This window comes from Podarcis filfolensis (genome assembly GCF_964270895.1).
Source record: "Podarcis filfolensis genome assembly, chromosome: 1".
Lineage (NCBI taxonomy): Eukaryota > Metazoa > Chordata > Lepidosauria > Squamata > Lacertidae > Podarcis > Podarcis filfolensis.
Genome location: NC_139604.1, coordinates 79,386,407 through 79,412,733, shown reverse-complemented (window position 1 = coordinate 79,412,733; position 26,327 = coordinate 79,386,407). Strand labels below are relative to the sequence as shown.

At 41.4% G+C, this 26,327-nt stretch overlaps 2 protein-coding genes across 4 annotated transcripts; both read left to right on the top strand.

Annotated features, from left to right (window-relative positions):
• Positions 1–6,522: 6,522 nt before the first annotated feature.
• Positions 6,523–16,270, top strand: LOC310757731 (CD59 glycoprotein-like). 2 transcript variants are annotated; one of them, XM_083603302.1, is made up of 4 exons: positions 6,523–6,626; positions 10,071–10,162; positions 11,568–11,669; positions 12,737–16,270. In XM_083603302.1, the coding sequence occupies exons 2-4, from the start codon at positions 10,099–10,101 to the stop codon at positions 12,934–12,936; spliced, it is 366 nt and encodes a 121-aa protein (XP_083459428.1). In that variant the 5' UTR covers positions 6,523–6,626; positions 10,071–10,098; the 3' UTR covers positions 12,937–16,270. The 2 variants fall into 2 exon arrangements, with proteins under 2 accessions (XP_083459428.1, XP_083459429.1); XM_083603303.1 differs by lacking the exon at positions 6,523–6,626 and having other exon boundaries at positions 8,656–10,162.
• A 2,526-nt stretch (positions 16,271–18,796) lies between these two features.
• On the top strand, positions 18,797–25,549 carry LOC310757587 (guanylyl cyclase-activating protein 2-like). Of its 2 annotated transcripts, XM_083602894.1 has the most exons (5): positions 18,797–19,687; positions 19,867–20,016; positions 21,849–21,957; positions 24,019–24,147; positions 24,578–25,549. In XM_083602894.1, the coding sequence occupies exons 1-5, from the start codon at positions 19,493–19,495 to the stop codon at positions 24,745–24,747; spliced, it is 753 nt and encodes a 250-aa protein (XP_083459020.1). In that variant the 5' UTR covers positions 18,797–19,492; the 3' UTR covers positions 24,748–25,549. The 2 variants fall into 2 exon arrangements, with proteins under 2 accessions (XP_083459020.1, XP_083459021.1); XM_083602895.1 differs by lacking the exon at positions 24,019–24,147 and having other exon boundaries at positions 18,815–19,687.
• The last annotated feature ends 778 nt before the right edge of the window (positions 25,550–26,327 follow it).

Below are 26,327 nucleotides of genomic sequence, written 5' to 3'. Positions count from 1 at the left end.
CCTCTGTGTAATGTGTGGTTGTTTGGAAATTAGGAACATAAGAAGCTGCCTTCTATGCAGCCTTAGCAATGGTCTATATAGCTCGGTACCAACTTCCCCCAACCTGAGGCCATCCAAATGTTTTGTTTTTTTTTAAAGTAATATTTATTAAGTTTTAAAAAATAAAACACAAACAATAACAACAAATAAAAACACAAAAATGAAAAAAAGAAAAATCCAACAATAAACAATACATAAAAACAAATTAAAACATCCATAGTCATACTTTCGTTTGCTTGTTTCTTTGACTTCCTCACACCTCCCTTTTTTGTATTCCGCTTCAGATTATTTATTTCAGCAAATCCCTCCCATTTTACCAGAAATTTTGTCTGTATACTTAGTGTACTTTCCTCAACCTTGTTTAAACTTTGAATTAACCACATATAATTACATAAACTCTCACATCATTTACACAAAATCCAGGGAGTGTCTATCCACAGTTGTCCAATCTCGCAAGTATTTTACTTTGTTTTACATTAAACTTTGAGCCTAATATATATTTTATACACTTTGAATTTCCCTAATTTTCCCCCTCAGCATCCCCCTGGTCCCAAAAACTGCCTGTCCTTTCCGTCCATTCCCTGATGTCTCTCAATCTGGAAATCTAATATCAGAGGCTCTTAAGTCCCCTCCAAGCCCCTTCTGCCGATTTTGTTTAAATTCTTTAATACCAACTGACTCATCTCTGAAGTATTCCATCCTGACATTGAAGTTACATCCTTTGTGCACTTCAGTTAGGTTTCCAAGGTTATAATTGTAATTTGAGTGATCTTTCAGAAGGTATATCCAAGTACCTCCAAACCCATAAGCCCCCAGTCCATCTGAATCTTCCAAACCCAGGTCCATGTCCATATTCCAACAGTCCACAGATCCCTGTAAAATGGGATCTTTCCATTTTACCAATCTGAACTGACATCCTGTTATAACAATCTGTCCCTCAGCAAAATCCATGTCACATGTCCTCGGTTTGTAAACCTCAGTTTGCCTCTGTGGAGTCGAGAGTTCCTCATGTATTCCTTTAGTCTCTTCTTCCTTTCCTTCTGTCAGTTCACCATTCTTTTCCTGTTCCCCGCTGTCCGATCCGATCATGTCATCCAATTTCTTATGGATCCCTTCCAGCAGAAAGTTTATTTTGTGTATTTCATTCATTATTACTTCAGAGGTCTGCATTTTAAGTTGCTCAAGGTCAATTCCCAGACTTTTATCTGCAGCTGGCACTTGTTCCTGTAGCAGTTTCAAAGTTTCAAAGTTTCCCCACTAGAGGGATACACTTTAACTATTTCCCAAGTGCCAGTTCAATTTCAAGAAGAAGTAAACCATGTTGCAAGTCTCCATTTTGAATGCAAAAGGGGGTAGAGGAAACTGTACCTTTTAAACAGCTGTCAACATCCCTTTGTCAGAAAAAAGAAGTAATTTTTAAAATCAAATCTTAGCATTCAGGCAGCCTGTTCCCAGGTCAGTGCTGAGATGGTTTTGAGTCCTAATATTGTCCAAATCAAAGTTTCCCCCTACTTCCTCCTAAGGGGGTAGGTACCTTAAACAGCGGATATTTAAACTTGCAAAATAAAATTGCAGGATTTTGCTTGTAGTGTCTTTGCTTCAAGCTATATACAAAAGCGGAAGGTGGACTTCCTGTTTACACCTTCCCGCTATTAAATCCAGATTAACTCTTCCTCTTTAAAAATTTCCAATTAAAGTTTAATTTCTTTAAACCTCGGTCTTTATCTTAAATCTTCTAATCGGTTCTACTCACGGGTAGTTACTTTTAGAGCCGAATTGTCCAGAAAGAAATCAGCGCTCTCCGACAACAGCTGTGCGGCTTCACTCCGGGGACGAAGCGGTCGATCCGAAGCACCGCGCTGCTCACCCCGCCTTGCAACGGAGCCTCAAAAAAAGGTCTCCTCGCAAGCAAGGGAGGCGCAAAAGGTGCAAGCCGGATCCCAGGTCCACAGGCTTCCCCCGCCTGTGGTTTCTAACGGGTCTCCGCTTTCGCCGCAGCGACAGACCCTAAATCCCCGGAGCGGTTCCCCTGAAAGATCAGGGGAAATCCGCCATTGTCGCTGGCGCTGACCGGAAGATCGAGGCCATCCAAATGTTTTAGATTACAACTGTTGTCAGTCCCATACAGCTCAGGCAAAATTCAGAAATGATGGGTGATCAAAAACATCTGGATGGCCCGGGTTGGGAAAGGCTGGTTTATACTAACTGGCAAGGGAATTTCAGACAGGGCCTCTTTCTAGCCCTTCCTGGAGATTCCAGGGGTGACATCTTCTGTGTGCAAAACATATGTTCTACCAATGCTATATTCATACCAAAGCTGTGTCCCCTTTCCAAGTTGTGTTGCATTGAAGCAATAGCCAAGATCAGGGGTAGACAATGTGATGTCCTTTGCTTGATAAAGACCCCAGCTCCCATCATCCCTGACCAATGCTGGCTGGGAATTGCCATCCAAAACATCTGGCTGGCACCACATTGGCTACCCTTCTCCAAGACTCTTGGACAGTGAAAGCACTTTTTAAGAAGCATAATGTATATGAATGGAAAGGTCACATTTCTGCAATCCTACATTTGGGAATCATTGTTCATATTCCCAACTCTTGTCAAATATTTCCTATAGAGTGTAGGCCACATAGAGCCTATAGCAACTTTGAATCAAAACATTATCCTGTACTGATTACATGTCTATGTTCTGTCTTGATCTTTTTTAACAAATGTCCAGTGAAAAAAATAATACACAGCTGGCAGCATTGTCAAACAGCAGCAAAATTACACTGAGGTCAATGGTTATGTTGCACACACAAAGCATTCATGCAGCATTGACACACTGTTTGAAAGCAGTAAGTTTTCTGAATTTTTTCCAGAAGACTCCAACAAGTTCCTAAGGGCACAGTGAAACCCATTAGCTCACTACAATCAGGGCTTAATAACATTTATTCTGCTTTAGAATACAATATGAAATGCTATGAACTGGTATAATCTGATCTGGTTTGCATAACAATGTAAACAATTCCACCAGGCCCCAGGTATGACATCTTATGGATAAAGTCAACACGTGAGCAGGCATTCACAGACGTTGCGAGCAGCAGTGGTTGTGAGCATGTCAGCAGGAGAAAGCATGCTGCCACAATCATGGGAATTGCTGCTGTCTGCATATGTGATAGTCAAGTTCACACTGTATATTTGTCCACACGAATCCCAAGGACAGTTGGGACTGCTTGCAAGTGGAACAAAAGCTATGTATGAACTGGCACTCAAGACAGGTATACTTCAACAATTATTGTGAATATTTTGAAACTAAGTACTGTAATTGTTTAAATTATTTTCTGGAAGAGTATTTATAATACATGAATTATGCAGAAAAAAAAAAAGAAAAATAGCTGCTGGTATCATGAAGCTGTTACAGTAAGTGGCACACTTTTTAACAACAAAAAAGAGGTGCCAGTACTGCATACCTTTGAGTGCCACCTAAAAAAAAGCACTGACTACAATAATGTGTAAATATAATAATTATTCCAATAAAGATTCCAATGAAAGTAGAAATGTTGCCAAATTTACCAAAATTTCTACCAGAGCCCGTATTGCATACAGCTTGACACAAACATGATTATGTGCATAATATATACATCTTGTGAATAATTTAGCATCTAATTAGTCTGAATTTTTTAAAGAAAAAAGTCTAAACATCTGGTAGTCATCAAGGTGGCAAAGGCTGTTTTAGTATATAAAGAATGCTCATGCAGCACATTTTTAAAGGGGCAGGGAGGCACAAAACAGTCAATCCGTTGCCTGCTGCCAGGCAATATGGAAGGGGTGTGTGTGTGTGTGTGTGTGTGTGTGTGTGTTTTCTGGGGTCAACCCCAGGCTGAAGGAGCTGAGGGGTCAGGGGAAAATCCACAGGATGAAGAAAATAAAAATCCCTTTAGGATGGCTAGGTGCAAAAGATGACAGGGGCTCCTAAACTTTTAACAGTATCTGAGGGAATTTCAGCAGATGTAGCTTGCCTGATAAGCTACACCTGCTGAAATTCCTGCTCCTGCACAGGTATTAAAGGTACAGGAATGTGTGACTTGCACGTAGCTACCCAGCTTGAGACTGAGGGCTCACTACAGCCCTGTTTTAAGCCCCACTTTGAACCTGACTCAGTTGCTGCTAGCAGAGCACTCCTATATACATCTGCTCAGAGTTAAGTCTCATTAAATTCAGCGGAGCTTACTCCCAGGAAAGTGTGCCTAGGATTGTAGCCTAAGCACCACAGCATCTGAGTTATATAAACTGGCATAGTTGCAACGAGTTCCCTAGCCATCAGTTTTCTTTCTCCATGTTCTCCAACTTATGCCTAACAAGCCCTGAAATGACCCTATCAGTATCCCCAAGGATTGCCCTTTTGTGAATTAATGTTAATGAAATAATCTAGTGTAGATAAACAAGCAGGCATGCTTCCTGTAAGTAAAAGGGGTTGAATAAATTTTTATAAAGCCATTTCCCCAGTAAAAGAGAGAGAGAGAAAGCGCATCACACCAGCCAGAATAAGGAAGGACAAAGATACTGTGTGCTTTGAAAAAGATACAGATATAGAATGTGGTGAAAATTGGCTGCAAGCCTGGGAATCAGTTATTGCTAACTGGTGAGAAGAAAAAAAGAAATAGAAGATTAGCAGAGCCCCAAGTCAGAAGAAGAACAGACACAACAGGATTCTGTCATGGCTACACAAGATATCACCAAAGAGGCATGGGTAGCTAGCTACCTGTGCAAGTATGAAGTGTAACTGGTAGTGTAAAAACCTGCTATTCTGCTAGTTAAAGTTAATAAAAAGGTAAAAGAAAATCAAACTGTCTAGATTCCTGCCCTTGCAGAGTGGTCTAGTGGCACTTTTAAGAAAATAGAAGTAGGAACACCCCCTCAGCCTCTCATGGAGAACACAGGACAATGGTGTAGTGCCAAAAGAAATTAGCAGTGCTGCAGGCCAAAGGGGTAAGCAAGAGAGCCAGGGGCTGAAGATATGTACCCACCTAGGTTTGATGTTTAACAGAGCAAACCTATACATGTCTTCTCAGAACCAAGTTTCACCAAGTGCAACAGGATTTACGCCCAGGTAAGTGAAATAACTCCCTCTCACAGTAACCTCAGGTGATGAGGACCAGCTGAAATGGACCCCAAACTGAGCCAGGAACAATGGTATTTAATGAATACCTACTAAATGGCAATGTCATATTAGACACAATATTATCCTAGCAATAAACTCCACAACTCAACCCCTGTAAAATGCATACATTATTAATATAAACAATTCATCAGAACATTTAAATAATAATACCCCATTAATATGTACAATAAAACATGTGGTCTGCATATTTAAAAATGTCTGAAGGTTCTCCATTCATTTCACAATCTCCTATAACAGCACATTTATTGTGCAGATCAAGCCCAGCCCACTGAACCTTCACAAGAATTTGCCAGGCTATTTATTCCATCCTGCAAAATGTTGGAAGGTGTGTCTTCCTTTATGGCCACGTGGCCAGCCTTGAACTTCTCACACACCCCATCTAAAAGGGGCCTCCGCTACAATTCAGGGCTGCTCAGAACTGACTTTGTGGAGTAGCAATGCGCACATTTTAGTTTTTCTGACCTGGCACCTGTTTAAATAACGACCGAGAAACCTCTGGCTGGTGACTCTTTCCTCTGACAGCCTTTTTCTCCTTTGGATATCTGGTTTTCAGTAGGCGGGTTCCTAACTGTGCTTCAACATAAAATACAGACGCAGAGCGTCCTTCAGCAGACTCAGATACGGATCTTAAAACTGAAACCCTACTCGGCGGAGGGAGGAAGCGGCGGGGAATCTGCTGGATTGGATAGAGAACATCCCGTTTTCTATTTCCAGGCGCTGTAGCTGAGCAATAATTAGCAGGTGATATTTGATCGAGGATCTATCAGAGTTCCGTCCTGGGAGTAGCCAGGAATTATGTTGGGGGGGGGGGGGCAGAACACCCACCTGGCACCATCCTCTGGCAGATTCGGAATATTCAATAACAGTTGTTTTGAATTACTTTCTTTTGACCCCAAGTGCTCAGAAAAAAAACCCTCTCAAATTATTTCTACGGTTTCTAGTTAAATATTTTTATTGATTGACTTGATTTAGGAGGGGGCAGTTGCTCCCCCCCCCCCGCTATACCCATGAGTAGTGTTTATTTACCTCTCTCTCAGCAGTGACAGAGAGGGGCTGTGTACCATGCATTTAAAGTTCATAAAGTCCCCCAGGTATCCTGAGAACTATAATTTACCTCTCGCCGAGCTACAATTTCCAGCACTTGTAACAAACTACAGTCCCCCGCCCCTTTTTTTAATGGGAGTCCTAAACTGCAAATTCCAATCAAAGACAGTTTTTGATTTACTGGCGACGGAGCCGTTCCCTCTAGTTAACCCATGACGTCACCTTCCCCGCTAGCCCTTAAGCCAATCAGGAATCCCGCCTTCGGCCAATGAGGCTAAACCGAGGCTGGCTTTTGCTATATAAAAAAACAATTTCCCAGGGCCGAGCGGAGCAGCTGAGAGGCGTGTGCAGGTAGAAGCGCGGAGCAGCCGAGGAGGGGGTGAGTGCAAGGGGCCTTTTTCTTCCGCCAGGGTCTTCCTGAGCATCAGCGACACCCCCGCGGCTTCTCCTCCAGACTTTCCTGCGCCTTCACTCTGTCCCTTTGCGCGTTGCAAGATGCGAGCGGCGCGAATGGGGTCGGATCCCTGGTCGGATCCGGGAGGTGGGCGGGTCGTCATGGGGAAAGCGTGTGGAAGGCATTCGGGACCGAAATAGTCGCTCGTTTAGCAGGCCGGTCTCGCGGAGAAGCCGAGGCAGGCGCAGCAATGCCCGGTTTCGAGCGCCACACTTCGCGGTACGAAGCGAAGGGAAATGCGCACCTATTGATACTAGGGGAGAGGTTTCCGTCATGCTGGAGAGCATTATCGTTATATAATAAATGCACGGGCTTGTCGTATATAAGGGCCTTCCAAGCTCGTTGCTCATTCCGGCGCATGGGCAGGGCCATAGGCGTAGCCTTAAATATAAATAATCAATAAATCAATTACAGATAGGTAGCCGTGTTGGTCTGCCATAGTCAAAACAAAAATTTTTTTTCCTTCCAGTAGCACCTTAAAGACCAACTAAGTTAGTTCTTGGTATGAGCTTTCGTGTGCATGCACACTTCTTCAGATACACCAAAACAGAAGTAGGCTTCAGATACACCAAAACAGAAGTAGGCTTCTGTTTCGGTGTATCTGAAGAAGTGTGCATGCACACGAAAGCTCATACCAAGAACTAACTTAGTTGGTCTTTAAGGTGCTACTGGAAGGAATTTTTTTTTCCAATAAATCAATAAAAGTGCTTAACTGAGGCTCTGTCTTCCCCCAACAAAAGCTTGCTGCCCCCCCCAAAAAAATCCTGACTACGCCCATGGGCAGGGCCTTGGTGGGGAACTGGATTCACTACATTTCTGTATGATCCAGATCGGTTTCACTGGGAGTTGGGAGGAAATAATGGAAGTCTGTCTCGGTCCCTAGCGGCGGTGGCATGTCTACTTTGCGATGGTCTCAGAGGTACCTACCTGACTATTTCTCGCAGTAGGAACCTGTAATGTGCGCACCTCCTGCCATTTATTCTCCTCAGGTGGGGAAACGTTATTGTAAAGAAAACGGTATGTAAAGGTATTGGCAAATGAAATAGAACAAGAGGAAAGAGGGGAGGTGTAAAATAGCATCCTACATTTCACAAGGCAAAACGTTACACGAAGGTGCTGCAGACCCAACCTGGTGTGACCCAACCCTACTTGTTTGTGGGAAGTTTGCTGCCTACTATGGGTGTGGCCCATGGCTGATTTTTCAGCTGGGCCTCTAGAGCAGAGCTTTCCAGACTTTCCATGTTGGTGACATGCATCATTTCGCAAAACAGTAATTAAGTTTTACTAGCATACCAGAGGTTAAACCTTTTCCAGCCGTGGGAGGAGCGCCCTGAGCATTCGCGCAACACACCTACACACTGCAGCCCACACACTAACATGTTGGAGCACCTCTTCCGTTGGAGAGGAATTCATCCTGTTTTGTTATTACTTCAAAGTGAACTGTTGTGTGGGGAAATGGCAACCAAAAAAAGCAATGAGCTGCATTGCTGAGTTCAATTCTGGTCCAGTCTGCAGGCACCATGAAAGCAAAACTGGAGGAAGGAAACTTTGGCCAAGAAGCTTTGACTAATTACTGAGGTGTCAAGCAGGCAGAAATGTTTTGTTAGAAGCAGAAATACTGACAAGACCTCAGTCCAGATAAGTGGGTACACCAGTTTAAAGAAGAAAAGAGTTTTGTTACTCTATGCAGCTAGTAGTGCTGGGTGATAAGGTTTGATACCACATCAAGCCCATAAATAACAGAAACCGTTTTTGCAGTTTTCTCGTCTTGTCACTGCTACAGAATGAATTTTAGTTGAGTGTAAAAGAAAGAATTAAAGCAACAAGTCATCAAACCGGAAACAGTTTTTGGGATGTTTGGGAACAGAGTAGTCTTATTTTTATCTTCTGGATTCAATCTTAGTTTCATTGTTTCCACACAAAGTTTTTCCTGATGTCTTTTGTGCTGTGGTATGTTTTGTCTGCAGAAGAAAAACATCGCTTTCAGATTCCATTCTTGCTGCTAGTAAAGAAACATTTTTCTTTGATTTTTACCTGGGCTAATCCTCAGTTTTGAATTTCCTGGATCCTATATATTGGCTGTGAATCCAAGAACTAAGGAGCTTGTTTCCATTCCTGGGATTTCATTGGTAGATACGTTCTTCTCAAGCCAGAAGGCCAAGTAGTTAGGACAACTAGGCTTATGCAATAAGCTTTTCTAGTGGTGTTTAGGTGGGGTGTTTAACTGGTGGAGTTTAGGTGGTCCAATATAGTATTCAGCAATGGTTAAATAAGTTGTACTTGATTACAGTACATAAGATTATAATTTTGTACATAACAGCCACTTTGTATTTTCCTTACCTGAAGATTCATCCATATATGATGTGCTATTAGATTTCTCTTTGGTCAGAGGAGGTTGGTCTATGAGGGCAAATGGGGCACTACCCCAACTTCAGTCAACGCCCACCTGCCTCCTTATTTAGAACCAGCCCAGAGGGTGGCACTGGCTATCCATTTCCACCTCCTCAATGTTGGCATTGTAGCCTGATGAGGGTGGGGGACAAGCCAAGACTTAGTTGTCTCCACCTGTCTCTGACTCTGGCTCGAACTACAATTGGTCTCCTTACATTCTGCCCCTATGGTAACATAGGATAGTGCATATAGAAAATGGGTGACATGCCAGTCCTCATATTTTTTTTTGCACCACACATTTTCAGTGTTACCAGATTTGCGCAAGACTGCTGTTTTGGCCTTGTCATTAGTGCTGTTACTTTTTTCTTGCTCCAGAACAGCTTAATTAAACTACGATTTGCCAAAAGAAATAGAATTGTGGCTGCAAATAAAGTTATTGGCACCAAAGAGGGATTGGAGTGGTTGTGCATCACTGGGTAAAGGGGTCTCATTAAGGGGTGGCAATGAGAGTTTGGTGTAGAAATTGGGAGGATTTGCCCTCAATTTAAGAGATGCAAGCAAATTTCACTCTTGTGTAAGACCTCTGTTAAGCAAACAGAAATGGGTGTTGTGCTCCACAAAAAAAGCACATGCCTCCATTTTGCTCATTGTGAGGCATGTTAACAAAGGATGGTGACATTTGATTTTGTGGTATTGTGCAGGTTGGTTGGTTGGTTGGTTGGTTGCTGTAGTGGAAGTCTGCACAAGGTTTTCCACTAACACAACTGGTCTTGCCTCTCTTCCCCCCACAAAATGCTCTGAAATTGGCTCTGGTGGGGGTTCGGAGGATTCCAGAACAGCTCAAGGATGGGAGGAGATAGGGGATTGTTCCATCTGGCAAGTTGAAAAGATTCTGCTGACAACAGTTGCCGTAGTGCTACATTGAATTGTTGCTTCAGAACATCCAGCACCAACCAAACTGTGTTTTTGCTTTATAGGCTAAGGCTGGAAAAATAATAACTGGAAGATGAAGACTCTTGTTACCACCGTTTTGATTGCCACATTTGTTCTGACTTTGTTCAGCCACTTTGGTAAGTATGCAAGTGTGCTATTAAAAATAGTGTGAACTTAGAGCAAGGCACTGAGCAGAGGAGGTGGGCTTCACAAAAAGGGGTTCAGGGGCTGGGAGAGAAATGTGGACTTGAACAGTCGTTGCTGGTATTTCCCCTAAAGAGTAATAGATATGGGGGGCGGTTTCTGGTGGGCTATGATTCTAGTAGGCCAAGGAGGACTTGCTTAATTTTGACTCCTGGAGGCAAACCTACTGGGATGTGGTAGGTTCTTCCTTTGTAGGTAGGTAGTTCTTCAGAGATGCCAGCCACTGCTTATGGCTCATAGCTTAATCTAGACTTGTGATATTATACTCGCGGTATTGCTGTTGAAACTGGTTTGTGCTGACTCCAGCTGTATTGTAGTCAGATCTTCTAGAATTGAATCGGGAAGTCTAGAACAGACTTCTTCATATGGCTCTTTTGCATACATACTAGATTATACTTGGTTCCCTCGATGAGAAAAGCCTTGCATTAATGCCACAAACTATTTTTATTTGGTTCAAATTTATAACTCCTTTTTTCCTTTCCATGGGAAACCTGTGATGACACACAATAAAATTACATAAAGTTGTTCAAAACAGCATTAGAATACAATGATACAGGCAGGGATGTTCCTCCAGAGGTAGTTAGACTCCACATCTCATATATTTTGCCTATGCTGACAGGACTGATGGGTTTTGAAGTCCAGTAATCTCTGGAGAGGGATGCGGGTGGCGCTGTGGTGTAAACCACAGAGCCTAGGGCTTGCCGATCAGAAGGTCGGCGGTTTGAATCCCCCGGACGCCCATTGCTCTGTCCCAGCTCCTGCCAACCTAGCAGTTCGAAAGCATGTCAAAGTACAAGTAGATAAATAGGTACCGCTCCGGTGGGAAGGTAAACGGTGTTTCCGTGCATTGCTCTGGTTCACCAGAAGTGGCTTAGTCATGCTGGCCACATGACCCGGAAGCTCCCTCAGCCAATAAAGTGAGATAGATGAGCGCTGCAACCCCCCCCAGTCGGTCACAACTGGACCTAATGGTCAGGGGTCCCTTTACCTTTACCTTAATCTCTGGAGGATTGTAGCTTCCCCTGTTGGAAGGACAACAGAGATCATTCAGAGTGCAACTTAAGGATGAATTCTATTGTTAATGTTAAAGTGAACTAGGTGGTGGTGGGGAGTTTTACCTAGCAACCAGGTAAGGTGGCATGATCTTTACTAAAGCAGTATGTGCTCTGATGAGCTGTGACATCTGATATGCCTTTGCGGTACGCTTAAACACTTTTAACTTATCTTTTAATTATTTCTACATCAATATTGTAGTTCAAGCTTGTTACCAGGAATCTAGTTTCATGATGGAAGCCTGCAATAAGACCATCTTCTATTCTCCTCCCCTCTTTCATTTAGGAGCTGCCTTAAAATGTTATCAGTGTCTGGATGGTATAGCTCCATGTAAAACGAATGTCACATGCTCGGGTGATACTGATTCTTGCATATTGGTAAACTTGGGTAAGTATGCTGCCTTATCTGATTCATGTGTAACTTGTGATTAAGTACAATTTTAAAAGAACTATTTTCTTTACTTCATTATGGTCAGCACTTGTATTTTATGCATTTTTCCCTCCCAACTCACTGAAGTGAGGCCTTTTCTTCAAATTATTTTAGGGATAGGTCGTTGAGGAGATTGCATTGGTTTAAATATGGCATTAGGCAAATTTAATTGTCCTGCTTCTGACTCTTCTCTCCCCATCCTCATTAACATTCCTCATTAACTGCTGGTTGTACACCTAGCATTGTACTTTTTTGGGTACATTTGATGATGTGGAAGTCTCTGGGCTGATTCAATTAGATGAAACATTAAGGGAAGGTGGTAGGGGTCCCTGAGCATTTTAAAGTTGGGCAATCCATGAGAATGGATGTAACCTAATACTTGTAAGAAAATTAGTTTATCTTTCTTGCATTGTACCACAAAAAGTAGAGCTCTCTCCCTGAGACACTTCTTGATATGGTGATAGATTTTTTTGGAACATGAAAGTGAATTTAAAATGTTTTCATAATAAATGCATATTAAAAACAAATGTTGAGTGATAAATCATACAAACTACATCTTTTGTACTTAAAGAAGTAAAGTAGGTCTTGGATTCAATGTGAAATTATTGTACACATTTTCATTTCCCCTTAATTTTCTCCTTTGCCCCTGTGCAGAGAAGCAAATGGGTGTTGGATGGTTACTTTGGCTTGATACTATTGCCTTTGTTACTGGAATAGGAAGCTGGTTGCTTCTTCAAATAGCTCTTGTAAAGTAAAATATCTCAAATAAGATTTGGGGGCAAACACATGGTTTATTTTTTTTCTTTTTAGATGCTGTCTCTATATTTTTATGACAGTATTTTAAAAGCCACCTTGCGTGTTTTGAACAGATAGGCAATATTTTTTTAAATAACTAAGAAAGGTATGGAAGACTTAAATAGACATTCTTAAACTCTTCTCCCCCTCCCCCTCCCCCAATTTTCTTACTCAGCAGGAAAGCAAACTACTTTCCATAAAATCTTGTCTTTGTGTTGTTGTTTTTTAAGGTACTGGAAGAAATATCTCTACGTGCTGGAAATACTCCAACTGTGAAATTGACTTTATTGAGAAAGAATTCAAGACTGGAAACGTCGTATTTCATTGCTGCCAAAAAGATTTGTGTAATGGCAGCCCAATTACAGCAGGTAGTAAGATGGTCCTTGGCTTAACTTCTGTGCTGATCGCAATCCAGATGCTCTGCTTCTGATCTGGAGTAGGAAATACTTTGAACAAAAAGAAGTCATTTCATACCTATTGACAAATAGCCTTGTAAGAGAGAGCACCACACATTGAGAACAGAGACCGAATAAATCAGGGAAAATGGAAAGTAGAATAGCAAAACTTGTTTACTACATTGTAGTCACTGCATTGTGGGTTTTTCTTTGTGGTGCTTCATTCTACTTGTAAACTTGTATCACTTTTGTGCACTTAAACTGTTCATAGCAGAGTTTTTGAATCTAATGAAACTGCCAACTTATTTTTCATCTTTTCCTATTTGTAAGACTTTTATCTCAATAATAAAAGTGTCTACTTGACATTTGAACTGCATACCCTTTCATCATGGGCCTCTGTTTCCATACCACAACTTGCAACCAGTTGCACCCGTAGAAAGCATATTTTTGCTGGCTACTGTCAAATACACTTACGGTTCCTATTCTTTCTTCCCAACATGGCTATAAGGAAGTATTTCTAGTGAGGCATATTTCACATGGTGGGTAAGAGTTCAGAAGGCGTTATTTGGACAGTCCTAATCTCCACTTCATCATAAGTTTCCTCATGCCAATGCTTGCAGTAACCTTGTAGTCCAGTGACCCTGAGCAGCGTCTTGTGACATCCCATCACGGGTCCGAATGTATTATTGTACACTAGGATTAAATGGGGCAGCATTTCAGACAATGTTTTATCTAGATCTGCAGCTCACAGATAATATAATAGACACTCACTGTCTAGTGCCAATTTTTCTGTGTGGTCTATTTAACTTGCCTGCCAACAATCCCTGGAATCTCAATTCTGCAGCACATGTTTAACTTACCCCACAAGCATGATGGGATATTTTATAATTCACTGTGCAAACAGCAGCTTGGTTGGTGATGTTTTGTTGCTTTTATACTTGTTTATGCGCAATCTTTCACATGTTTAAAATATTTCTAAAACCACAATGGCACCCTCACTCAATAAGCGGTGTGCCTTGATAAGGATTGTTAAATTAGTTGAAATGCTCTCCAACTATGAGTTCAGAGCAATGATGGGAATGTCACTGGCCATTTATTAGTGTCACTGGATAACATGAAGGTTACTTGAACATTACCCAATAGTCCCCTGCTCCCATCTATGCCACAGCTGCTATAGGAAACTGGTTCACCAGAGCTGTCATGTTTAAAAATAGGGACCCATCACAAATTTTGCACGAGTGGGTAGATGGAAATGAAGGTCATTTTCAAGGTGACGTGGATAACATGTTGCTGCCTGAGACGAAATAGGCTACCTTTAGGAAACTGCTGCAGCTTGTTTATTAACCTATTTGGATAGGCTTTAAATCAAAACGAAGGCAAGGAGATGTGCTATAAAACATAACAGAAATGGAACTCCCATGTTGAAGGCTAAGGTGTTGTAAAAGCACGCAATACCGTAATTAGGGCAGAAACATGACTCTGGACTTCAGTATACTTAACAAGGTACCTAATAATTTTCAATATAAAATACTATGGTTTAAACTGAAGCCCCCAATTATACATGCAAAGTTATTCAACTCCTCCATGATGGGTGGATCTATTGCAGCTGGCAATTCCTTCCTCCTGGAAAAAAACAACATAAGAGTGTGGAACCCATCACAATGATGTAGCACAGGAGTTGCAGCCACCTGTCTCTGGAATATGAGTAGCCCCTTGTTTACAGATAAGTATACTTGCTTGCACAAATAGTTTTAGATCCATGCCCCCCTTTAAAATATACCTAAAGCAACTCCTTATGGTTAATAGTACAATAATGCTCATATATAAACAAACTATTAACAGCTTGGCTGGTAGCCAGATTCTATGCCCAGATTTGTAGGTACAGGTTCTAGAATAAAATAGTTTACTAGGGGAAAGCTGATGTCACCCTTGGGGCGCCTCAGGGTCAATTTTTATGGTAGCCCAAATCTCAGTTGTACACGTATGTGTACAGGTATATATCTCAATTTTAATTCAGGAGTTACTGCTGCAAACTGCTCTAATTGTATATTTTATCTTTATGAATGCTGTAATTGTGTTATATGAGCTGGTCTGACTGTAATAAATTATCTATTAATTAAATTCCTATTCAACCCTTCATCTGAAGATCACATGGAGATTTGCAATTGATTTGGAGTTGGAGTTCGCTTAGAAGAGCATTGTTTTAGGCAACTGCTCTCAAAAATACATCTATTATGCAGTTCAGTTATTCAGACATCAATGATTCAGTCAATCTCAACCATTTTTCCATGGAATGTTTAACTGAGAGTGTCTGTTAATGGTTCACTGAGAATGGCTCACTTCTGTTGGGCTGGTTGAATTCTACTGGAAATGTTCACGTATTTTACCACAAAACACTCAGAATAATATAAATTCATTAATGTTTGCTGAAGTCCTGAAAAAAAAATTAGAACTATTATCAAATTTCACAAATGCATTCCTTGTGTTGCTGCTTATTGTTCATCTGCTCATCTAGTGAAAGAAAACAGTATTACCTTCGTGTTAAAAAAGCATAGTTTTATTTATCTCCCCAAGCAAATGAACTGGCATTCATATAGAACAGGTAAAAAGCAATCAATAAATCTTTGCATGTAACCTGATCTTGAAATTAGTTATAATTGCAAGAGAAAACATAATTAAACATTATAGGCAGGTCTAAAAAATAATTTACCTGAACAAAAAAAACCCTGGGACAACAACCCTTTCCACCTTAAAATCGGTGGGATGAACTTATTTGTCTTTGCCAGTGAATTGCAAAGGGAGCTGTTATTGAAAAAGCCCTGTAGTGGGAATCTGCCTATCTTATCCTCCAGGGTAAAGCCTAAGCAGAACCTTATCAGCTGCTCTTGAAAAGGATTAAGTGTGGGATAACCAGCCTCATACAATCAACATACTTAAGTCTGATTAATGCATGAAGGGGTAAGACCATAGAGAAAACTATCTTGCCAGGCTTGCCTCACTTTGGGAGCAACTAGGTAATCAAGCCTATTGTTTTCTCCCAGTAACAGAGAAGCTCAATGTGTGAGGAGGTCTCAGCTGGTTGCTCCAAGGCCAGACCGCATGGTTCCAACAAGCCACTCTTGAGTTCCTATACCAATTAAGTTAGGAATATTCACTGCTTCAGAACTAAGCCAAGTTTTATTGCCCGTGCAACATTTTTTTGAATGCTGAATGGAAATTTTTTTTGAATGCTGAATGCACATGAATCTGGCCTCTGAAGAGTTTGTAAGCAAACCATTTTTAATGTGTTTATATTTTATTGAAAATATTTCAATTAAATGAAATAAAGTGAAGAAATAAAAAAGGAATAAGTAAACCATTTTAAACTTACTGAACTTGTCTTTTTGTATGCTAAGGGAAGAGGGGGACTTTGGAAGGCACTGAGCAGAGCATATTTTAAAGGTCTAACAGCCCATCTTTCCACATTTTACTTTGCTGCATATTTTGTGATTTTAAATCTCTGCTGGGGTTCTCTCACCAAAGAGTACTTGCCCCAAACCTGGATCTAGGCATCCAGGAATTATTGAGCTCCCGGTATTTGTTGGGGTAAGCCATGACTGTTAAAGTGTATAATATTGCTTTAAATATAAGATGTAGGTGTGGCCTTTGTAGAGTCCTCCTTAACCCCTTTCTGTTTTAACATCCTGAATGTAATTTGATATCATTAGCAAACTTGGCCACCTCACTGCATAACACCAAATACAGATCACGGGGTGGCCATGGACGCAGCTTTGAAAGGTAACAGTGGCAAATAGCTGGAAGCAAACAACCATTTGGGGAGGGGGTGGCTATGAACACAGCTCAAGATGACAAATGGTGTTGGAGGCAACACATAGGTTGCATTAAGAGGCTGGGAAACATAGGTGGGGTTTTGGGGGCATTGACCATTGATGAAATTCTGAAAGGTAGTGATGACCAAGTTGGACTTGAAGCTGTAGCTTCTTGCAGGATAGTTGGGAAGCTGTTCTGCTCCTCGACACTCAGCCACACCTGTAGCTTGAGGCAGCTGCTCCAGGAACTGAATGGGAGGCCCTGGTTTGGTCAAGGTCTTTGTAAGAATGGCAACTTCAGCTCAAGCAAGACACTGAACACCTCCTTGTAAGGAGCACAGGATTGAGAGGAGATGCTGTTAGGTAAGGATTTCTCACCTTCAGACTGTGGCTGATGCTCTAGGGAAGTTCACATGGGTTCCCCCCAAAGGACCCACATGAGCCCATATATGCTTTTGCTTACACTAAAGCTTGTGCTTGGTCTGAAATGATCTCTTTCTCAGAGTCCACCTTAGCTTGGCGGTGGGAGGCATGTGACCTTCTCCAGTAGTTTCTCCCCATTCAGAACTGTCAGGTGAGTTCTGGCTGTTTCCTGGCTCTTGAGGAAACATCCACCAGCTATCATGGACCACCAAGATATCTTCCTAATAAATGGCATGGACAGGCCTGCCTGCTGGATTTGGCCAGCATTCCTAACACACACACACACACACACACACACACACACACACACAGAATCATCCCTCTCTGCAGGAACCTGACCTTAAAGTTGATATCTGAAGTTTTCGTTGCATTTGTGTCGTAAATCTGCTGGAATAACTTCCCCGTGGTAGACTGAGCTGTACTGATTGATGGCAACACAGTCTCCTTTTGTTAAGCTTCCTCCGCACTATGTATTTCTTCAGAATTAATCGAATCAATGGTAAATAATTCCTCAATGAAGAAAATCTGGGTCCAGACTAGCTGTCTCATTTTCCATTATGTTGAATCTCTGCAGATGCCACAAAGGCAAGCCATACGCAATGTATTGTATTGACCTTTCTCAGGCTCTTGTTATCAAAGCTCACTCACAACTAATTAAACCTGGCATGTGATGATTCATCCTGCATGTTTGTTTCCTTTTCTTGTGAAAACTAGGTGGTTATGAAGCAAAGAGACAACTTCTGTCCCTGTCATTCTGGTCCCTGCTCCTGCTTTATGATGAAAACAATGGACAGGATGCAGGCATGTCCTAACCTCACTTAGGTCCGCTTTCTACACAAACCTCTGAAAGATTCCTTTCTTGCTGTCCCACCAATGTCTGAAGTACGTTTGGTGCCCAGGCTGTGGAACTTCCATTGCAGGGAGCACCATTTAGCCCCCTCTTTGTTGCTCTTCTGAACTAAATTCAAGACACCTTTTTATTTAAACAGACTTTTGACCTATCAAGCCTATACGTTCTATCTGCTGTTGTTTTTAACAGGCTGTTTATCTTTTTGTTGTTGTTGTTCCTAGTTGTATGTTGGTTGTTGTTAGCCACATTGGCCAACGCTATGTAGCAATGGTGATGATAAAAATATTATTCCAGCTCCTAAGCAGGGCAATGTATGCTTGTACAGTGGTACCTAGGGTTAAGTACTTACTTCGTTCCAGAGGTCTGTTCATAACCTGAAACTGTTCTTAACCTGAAGCACCACTTTAGCTAATGGGGCCTCCTGCTGCCGCTGCACGATTTCTGTTCTCATCCTGAAGCAAAGTTCTTAACCCGAGGTAATACTTCTGGGTTAGCGGAGTCTGTAACCTGAACCGTATGTGACCTAAAGCATATGTAACCCGAGGTACCACTGTACCCCTATTGGCAAAATCTGTGTGTGTTATATGTGAGGATAGTTAAACCTGCTTTCCCTCGTGCCATGGTCCCAATCCATATCAGGGTTCCCAGCAGCTATATTTAACCTTTTATAAATCTGAGATCCAGTCATGAATTTCCCACAACCCCATCATCTTGTGCTGTCAGAATCATACACTGCTATGCCTCAAACAAACCCCAAAAGTGCCATTTTTTCTATTTTGTAAAAATTTTTTACTTTGGTATTCCTTAGTCTTAAGCTTCTTACATGTTTTCCCCTATATACATATTTCTGCCTGGACAGTGGATAGCCCAAATAATATGTGTATTGTTTTTAAATATTTGTTAATAACCTTTTACAAGGGGACAAGGGTGCCAGCTTGAATAAAATATTGTGGGGGCCCTGGTAAGCCCCATCCCACATAATCACATGACACATTGCACACACACCATTTGAATGGGAATCTCCATCAACTGTGGGAGGCAGCCCCTCAAATATTTTATTTTGGGAGGCAAAGCCCCCATGGCCCCTAGGAATTGGCTCCTGTGCAGGGGGATTGCAACCAACAAGTGATCTAACTGAATGACCTTGTCCTCCTTTTCCAATTGCAGGATGCCTCCGCTGTAGCCATGTTGTTGCTAAGGCTTGTTGTACTTTGTTGCAGCCCAGTTCCAAGACTGCATGCAATGTGGTCAACATGAGTGCATTGGCATTATTAGAACTCCAAAAATATAACTATGATGCAAGCTACTCTGCTAAGAGAAAATGCTCTCAATTGTCTGGACACAATAAGAAAGGCATTGTGTCTGGATTATAGAAGCTGCCCATTGTTCTGGTTTAAAGCTTTAAGGCAAATCTTTGTTTCATAACATCACTGTAAGTTACTTACACTTTCAGGCTAGAATATTTATAAGGCATTTGAAGCCTCACTGGGGTTTAACTGTTCTTAGAGCATGGGGCAGCTCCACACTGGTAACATGAAAGGAACAGAGGTGGCAGAATTACAGGATATGTACAAAAAGTTTGTTCTAGAATGCCCCAGCGGAGGTCTCCATTTGCATGAATTTAAGCAGTTTTTTGGCATTACCAGCCAGAGCGAAGCATCTGAATATGCTGAGAATGCATTTAAATCCTTTGACACGAATGGGGTGAGTATAATTTTCAAAAACACTTGTAGATAACTTCTGTGTACATCCATCTAATTCAGGTTGGAGGCTTATTATCCTAGAAGCACCCAGCAAAAACTATGACTGTTCTGCCATTTCTGTTTGGATAATTTTAAAAATATTGATGTTTTCAAGTGACTGCTTTTCTATTAATGTTTCAGGATAACATGATAGACTTTTTGGAATACGTAGCAATTTTAAACCTAGTACTCAGAGGGAAACTTGAGCACAAACTGAAGTGGTCATTTAAAGTGTACGACACCAACAGGAATGGCTTTCTTGATAAGGCTGAACTAAGGAAAATGGTGAAGGTAAGAAGTCCTTCTAGAAGAAGAGGGGTCCCCAGTAATGACTTGGCAGGATTACGCCAAACCATGAGATTGGTTGAACCTCTTTACCATGAATTATTATTTATTTCACTGCGTCTATATCCCACCTATTCTCCAAGGAGCTCAAGGTGGTGCTCATGATTCTCCCCATCTTCACACAGTCCCCACAGCAACCCTGCGAAGTAGGTTAGGCTGAGAGGTGGCGTCTGGAGGAAGGCAATCCAGTGAACTTCATGGCTGAGTGGGGATTTGAACTCTGGTCTCCCAGGTCCAACAACCTAACCACTACACTGGCTTTTAGCTGAATCTAAAAGACTACTAAAAGAAATGTAAGCTGAATGGCAGGTGCACTATACACCCCAGATGTCAGATGAAGAACAGGTGGGGGGGGGGGAGAGATCAGCCTTATGGCATGGTTTAAGTCAAAATTTGAATGCTGCACAATGATCATATTGAAAGGAGGAAAATGAGAGATTGTTTTCATTGGTATCATTAATATGCATAAACACAGCTGCCCTTTCCAATCTGACCGGGACATAGAAAGAAAGGGACAGATTACTACTCTGGGACAGTGTGTGCGCTTATATACAAACACACAAAATCTGGATTGAGAGTGGGGACTAAGGAACTCCCAGCTCTCTTAGCAACTTTCTGTACTTGTGTAGAGAGGCTGCCTTAGTTTATAAGAATCCCAACTGTAGAGAAAAGAATCAGTGCCAGAATTTTTGACCTGAAGTTCAGGTTGCATTGTCCAGGGCTTTGTGGATGTATTTCTCAGTTTTTCTGACTTGCTGCCGCTAGTGTCTAATTTGCCGATGCTGCCTTGTTTCTTTCCACACCTCACTCACTGTCTGACACAAACTGCTCCCTTATTTTGCACCCTCCTCTGTTGGGGTGTACATGGTTTGCCCCTCCATCTGCTCCGAATGAAAACAGACTCATCTGTGGGAGTTTGACAAAATGATGCCTCCATTTAGGGCACTGAATTACAGGAATAAGCTTTATACTGGCTGCTGCATGCAGGAGTCTCCCAACCTCCCCTGGGAAAATAAATGGCTAGATACATCAACTCCAAAAGTGCTGATAGCCTATAAAAAAACATATGGGGAAAACAACCTCTAAAAACAATGTCAGGAAGAATAACAGACTCTATGCCCATATTGGTCCACAGATAGTGTCTCACCCCAGAGAAGTTGCTCCAGATCTTGGCCAGTGTGTGTGTCATTAATGCACATATAGTCGGAGCATTGATTTGTGCAAGAAGATTTATCATACATTGCTTAATACCCAAACAGTCTCTAAGTGGTTTACAAAAGGATTTGAACGGACTGCCAGTTTGTTACCAGGCCAAGTCAAGATTTTACTGCTGGTATATAAAACTGCTAACAGCTTGGGACTAGTTTACTTGTGACATTATCTTGCCTCATACATACCTGTTCAACCACTTTGATCAACGGAACTTGAAGTTTACAAATGCCATATAATGTTTGTTCTGCATTTGAGAGGAACAATTTTTTTGGTGCAGCAAAATCTATCCTTTACAATCCCCTGCCTACTGACATTAGGCGAGTGCTCTCACTACTGTATATTGATTTAGGCGCCTGCTGAAATCCTGTTTATTTCAGCAAGCCTACCCGGGCATGGGTTTTAGTTCACTATGTTTGTTACTTTCTACCCCTGCCTTCGTCCCCTTCCTCTCCTATTTCCCTTGTGTGCTGACAACCAATTTGTAAGTGACTTTGTAAAGTGCAATGTATGGACGATGCCATATAAATACGTGTGGGTTTTTTTATTATTAAATTAATTTTCCCCAGAGTGTCTATAATGTCAAACAAGGATGGGCAAGAAATATGGATACTCAGATGTCAACCCCGGAGGAAGTGTGTAACAGAATATTTCAACTTATGGATGAAAATAATGATGGTAAATGTACTTTATTGTTAGAATTATCTGTGGGCTTCCAAAAAGTGGCAGTGACTTGTAATAGTGGGTCCAATGGCTTTGCATTTGCTGTAGAGGGGGAAGTGAGGGGCACATTGGGCTTGTCAGCCTGGGAAAGTAGTTTTTCTAGGAGAAGGCATCTCTGATCCCAAACTTCCATTGCTTTGTGGCCTATCTTCCAGAGAAAAATGGTTAGGGAGTAAACCCTACATAATTCCAGAGTAGAGTCCCTAATACAAGTGGCGCCTTGTACACCTCCTTCCGGCAACTTCTGCAGCCAAGCTGTTGCCAAATGTATTGTTCTACTGCCTTTTGGACCAGTGAGTCTTGTAGTCTCGGCAGCCCAGGACCTCCACACACACACTGCCCAGGTTTGTGTCCTGGGGAGGTCACTTTGGTGCAGCTAACACAGTGGTTGGTCTTCACCCCTGAAGACGCACTCCATTGTCTTCTGAGACAGAGAGATGCCAACAATTCCTCTTTGAACAAATATGTTAAGATATACTACCTGGGAACAATGCTGACCACTTGGAAAAAATGAACTGGCAAGTTTTAGCTTTCAGGCTCACTGCCAAAAAAGGAAAGTGCCAGGCTGTTTTTTCCCCAGCATCTGTGTCTTTTAGCTGTGCACTTTAAGTGAATGGATGGCTTTTGTATTAGGTGCTACTCCCATATCTGCTCCAAAAGTGAAGGGTTCTGTTCTGGACCCACAAAAGAGTGCTGGGCTCAACTCTAGGCTAATCATCCAAATACTCTGCCTCTAGGCCCTGTCAGGTACCACACTTTAATTTAAAGAGCCTGCAAGCTCTAATATTGTTGCATAACACAGTGCCGTCAGTGCAGTCATATTTTCAGTATAACACAGAAATAGTAGTTTTCAGACATATCTCTGCTCTTGACACATCACATTTCAAGAACAGAAGACAAATATTTGAAGCCATTTGACTCGAATGCTATTCATATCAACAGACTGTTGCATGCTATGTGGCTCGCTAATTTGTGGGTGAAGACCTGCATTTTGAGAATTAATCAGATAGGGCTTAAACCATCCTAGCTAGGAGTGAGAGGAACTCTGTCCAGAAGCTCCCACATACCCACTGCCTCACTGTAGCTTCCAGTTTTAGCACAGCAGCCTGGTCAGTTTTATACTAAAGCTTTGCTGCTGAGAGAGAAGTGCCCCCCAGGCTCTGCCTATTGCTGGATCCTCTCTCTCCCCCCAGGGAAACACATAACAGTTTGCAAACTATTTGCACAGCCCTCTCATTTTGCCTTCCAGTTTTTGGTTACACTGGTGTGTGACGGAGTCTTGAGCATTAGCTGTTATGGACGCTTGGTCGCTGCCAGTTATGCAAGATTGGCAAATGCCACTAACTTTACAGCTGTTTGTTCAGAGGCAAGTCCCACCTTATTCAATTGGACGTACTCCCGTGAAAGTTTGTTTAGGATTGCAGCCTAAGTTAATTATCTTGGGGAATTTGGGAAGAATGGCCAATCATGTAGAAAAGAGGGCTAAGCTTTTCTGATAATGCCTCAGCTGTGAGCTATGATATATACACAATAGAGGTTATCGAAATAAGATGTCTCAGGACAGCTGCTCAGTTGCATAACTGTTCGGCTGGCAGAACAATACAGTTCTTAGTGACTCACTTAAAAGACTCCCCGGGAGGAACCTAAGAGTCACCAAAACTATACAGAAAATAATGTTTTGACTTTATTGTTTATTAAGAAGTATCCTGATTAAAAACTGAGGTCAGTGGCTTGGCTTCAGGAAACTGCAAGTACAACATGCCCCCACGGTTCCTCTTGTCCTTCCATGTCTGACCAACAGTGGCTGGGAGGAAGAAGAGCTGCAAAGCAACACTCTGCACTTGTTTCCCCTTTCTGTTGCTCAGACTCCATTTCCCTTACGTAAATGGGAATAATACTGGCCTATCGTATAATATGATGAAGCTGAGCAAATGAAGTACCGGTACTTTGCATGTAAGATAATATTCATTTATGGGTAATGATAACAGATAATCTACTTTGGTCTTTCCGTGGCAGAACAAGACTCCACTCTACAGAACACTTGCTCTGAAGCAAGGATGTCAAACTCAAAGAGCTCAGAGGAACAAATGTCATGCTTAGTAGAGGACCAGGAGTGTCACAGGCATATTTTCACCAACAAATGTAGTAAGATGCCAAACCACCAATTTCAATCCGATATACAACTAAAGGGGTGGGGGGCTTAAGCTCTCTTTCTTTAAACATTTATAGCAGTAAAAGGGCAATAAATGAAATATTGCCGTGCCCCGGGGGCTCCTAAAGCAATTTTTTTGAGTAACCATAACTACTCACCCATCTGGGAAGGCACAGCAATTCTCTTTTTAGAATATACACTACAGTCACTACACTATTCAGTAACAGCAAATGGCAAGCCATCTCTTCCATGATACGAAAGGCATTGGCTTCCCAGTCCCAAAGATGATTCTGACCTTTGTTGTGTACACTGGCAATTCTTAAAAGTTCTGATGTGTCTCCTAGCTTGTGTTTGATACCCTGATCCACTGGTTTAAGTTATGGCTGAACCTCTTTTAATCCATTTTTCAAATTATTCTTCCAGGAAAAATTTCACTGAAAGAGTTTGTTGATGGAGTGCAAAGAGATGAATGGGTAAGGAAAATGTTAAACATAGATCCCACAGAATGGATCCTTGAACATCAAAGAAAAAAGAATGCAGATGAAAAGGACCAAACACTGGAGGAAAAAGACATGTCGTCAGACCTTCCCTAGCATTGGTTATTGTATGTGAAATATTTTCAGCATGATGGCACTTTGATCCCATGAAATGAAAAGTATAAAATGGGCAAAGCCATTTTAGCTATTATATAATCTAAGCAGTAGTTATGAAGTTGAGCACTATCTCTTGATCATTTTTCAGAATAACATCTTTCAGATAACCAAGCAGAAAAAATAGGTTCCAAGGGTATGTGATATCCTAACATATCAGAGATATTAACCTGAACATATTTCCAGAATATTTCTGTCTGAGAACAATTCCAAAATATATGTATGTAATCTGCTTTATTTAATCACCAACATTTATCTGATCCTAATTTATATATTCAATTCATAAGGCATTAAATGCCATTCACAGAAGGTTTTTAAATAGTTCTCCTTTAGGAAGAAATTATAATAGAATGGAAGTTGTCCCAAATCCAGTTCCATTGTTTCCTGGTTATTCTTTGACCCAAATCTTGCACCCATTTTCTCATATATGCATCCTAGTTCTGATCAAAGCATAATCAAATGTCATAGAATCTTGCAATTATGCCTTCATTCAAATAAGAGAGAAAAAGAATACTTTTTGAGCACTTGTCAAAGTGGGAGATGATAATCATTTGCAAGGAATATGTACTGTACAAGGAAACCAAAAGATAGCCGAATGAATCTTGCTACAGAGCTAGTTTAATATTTTAGAGTGCTGGCATGGTTTGGGGACTAGTACTGCATACATATGAGCTTGCATTTGCACTCTCATAAAGTCTGTTCAACTCAATCATTTTTTCAATAAATACAAAATCATTTTTAAAAAATCAAATGCTTCTGCCTCTAAAGGAGCGTCAACTTATAAAGCTGTGCTGAAATTAATTTTGCTTCAAAAAGTCAGAATGAAACAATACATACTCATATAACTAGCTAAAAACAGCATTGTGTGTGTGTGCATCAAGGCAAGCAACTGCTGTGCCTGAACAGCATTTCCAGCCACCAAAAAAGAAAGATGCATCAGAACAAACTGACTCAAGGGTGAGCCAGGCTATTTTAAGCAATGAGCTGTCAAGCAACTACTGCGATCTCCTCCACCCCTCCCAAGCTTAGGCTTAACTTGTATGGATGTTCAGCAGTACTTAGCTCTGGAATCTCTTTTAATTAATAAGAGGAGCCACATAAAGTGATAATAAAAAAGTACACATTTAATTCTTTTGAATGACCCCTACCAGTTTTCACACGTAAGAAAAATGCTTTTCCGGGAAGAGAAATACCCTGGCTCGAGAAGCAGTTCAATTAAAATATATAGCACTTCTGCAAGTGCTTGAGGACAGCAACTATCTTTTTAGAAATTAAAATTTTCCTCCTCACACTTAAGAAGCTTCCAGGCTTTTGCTATTTTTAAGGAGGATTCAGCCACATACTGTCAATTCAGGTTGCTCAATTATCGTTGTCTGGGAGGCCTTTCACAGCAAACCTGCTTTCTTAAAATACTGGACTTTTTGCAACAAGGAATGTGACAGAAAAATGCACTAGAAAGTACAGGATAATACTTCCTTTGCTGAAACCTCACCTAATCTCCCCATAAACAAAGTAAAATGCAT

What these genes read in the sequence shown, in the direction of transcription:
- LOC310757587 (XM_083602894.1), top strand. Translation starts at nt 19,493, where the DNA reads ATGGGGCAGCTCCACACTGGTAACATGAAAGGAACAGAGGTGGCAGAA. An exon ending in AACTAAGGAAAATGGTGAAG is followed by an intron (nt 20,017 to 21,848) that starts GTAAGAAGTCCT and finishes AATTTTCCCCAG; the next exon opens with AGTGTCTATAATGTCAAACA. An exon ending in TATTTTCACCAACAAATGTA is followed by an intron (nt 24,148 to 24,577) that starts GTAAGATGCCAA and finishes TTATTCTTCCAG; the next exon opens with GAAAAATTTCACTGAAAGAG.
- LOC310757731 (XM_083603302.1), top strand. Translation starts at nt 10,099, where the DNA reads ATGAAGACTCTTGTTACCACCGTTTTGATTGCCACATTTGTTCTGACT. An exon ending in GACTTTGTTCAGCCACTTTG is followed by an intron (nt 10,163 to 11,567) that starts GTAAGTATGCAA and finishes TCTTTCATTTAG; the next exon opens with GAGCTGCCTTAAAATGTTAT. An exon ending in TTGCATATTGGTAAACTTGG is followed by an intron (nt 11,670 to 12,736) that starts GTAAGTATGCTG and finishes TTGTTTTTTAAG; the next exon opens with GTACTGGAAGAAATATCTCT.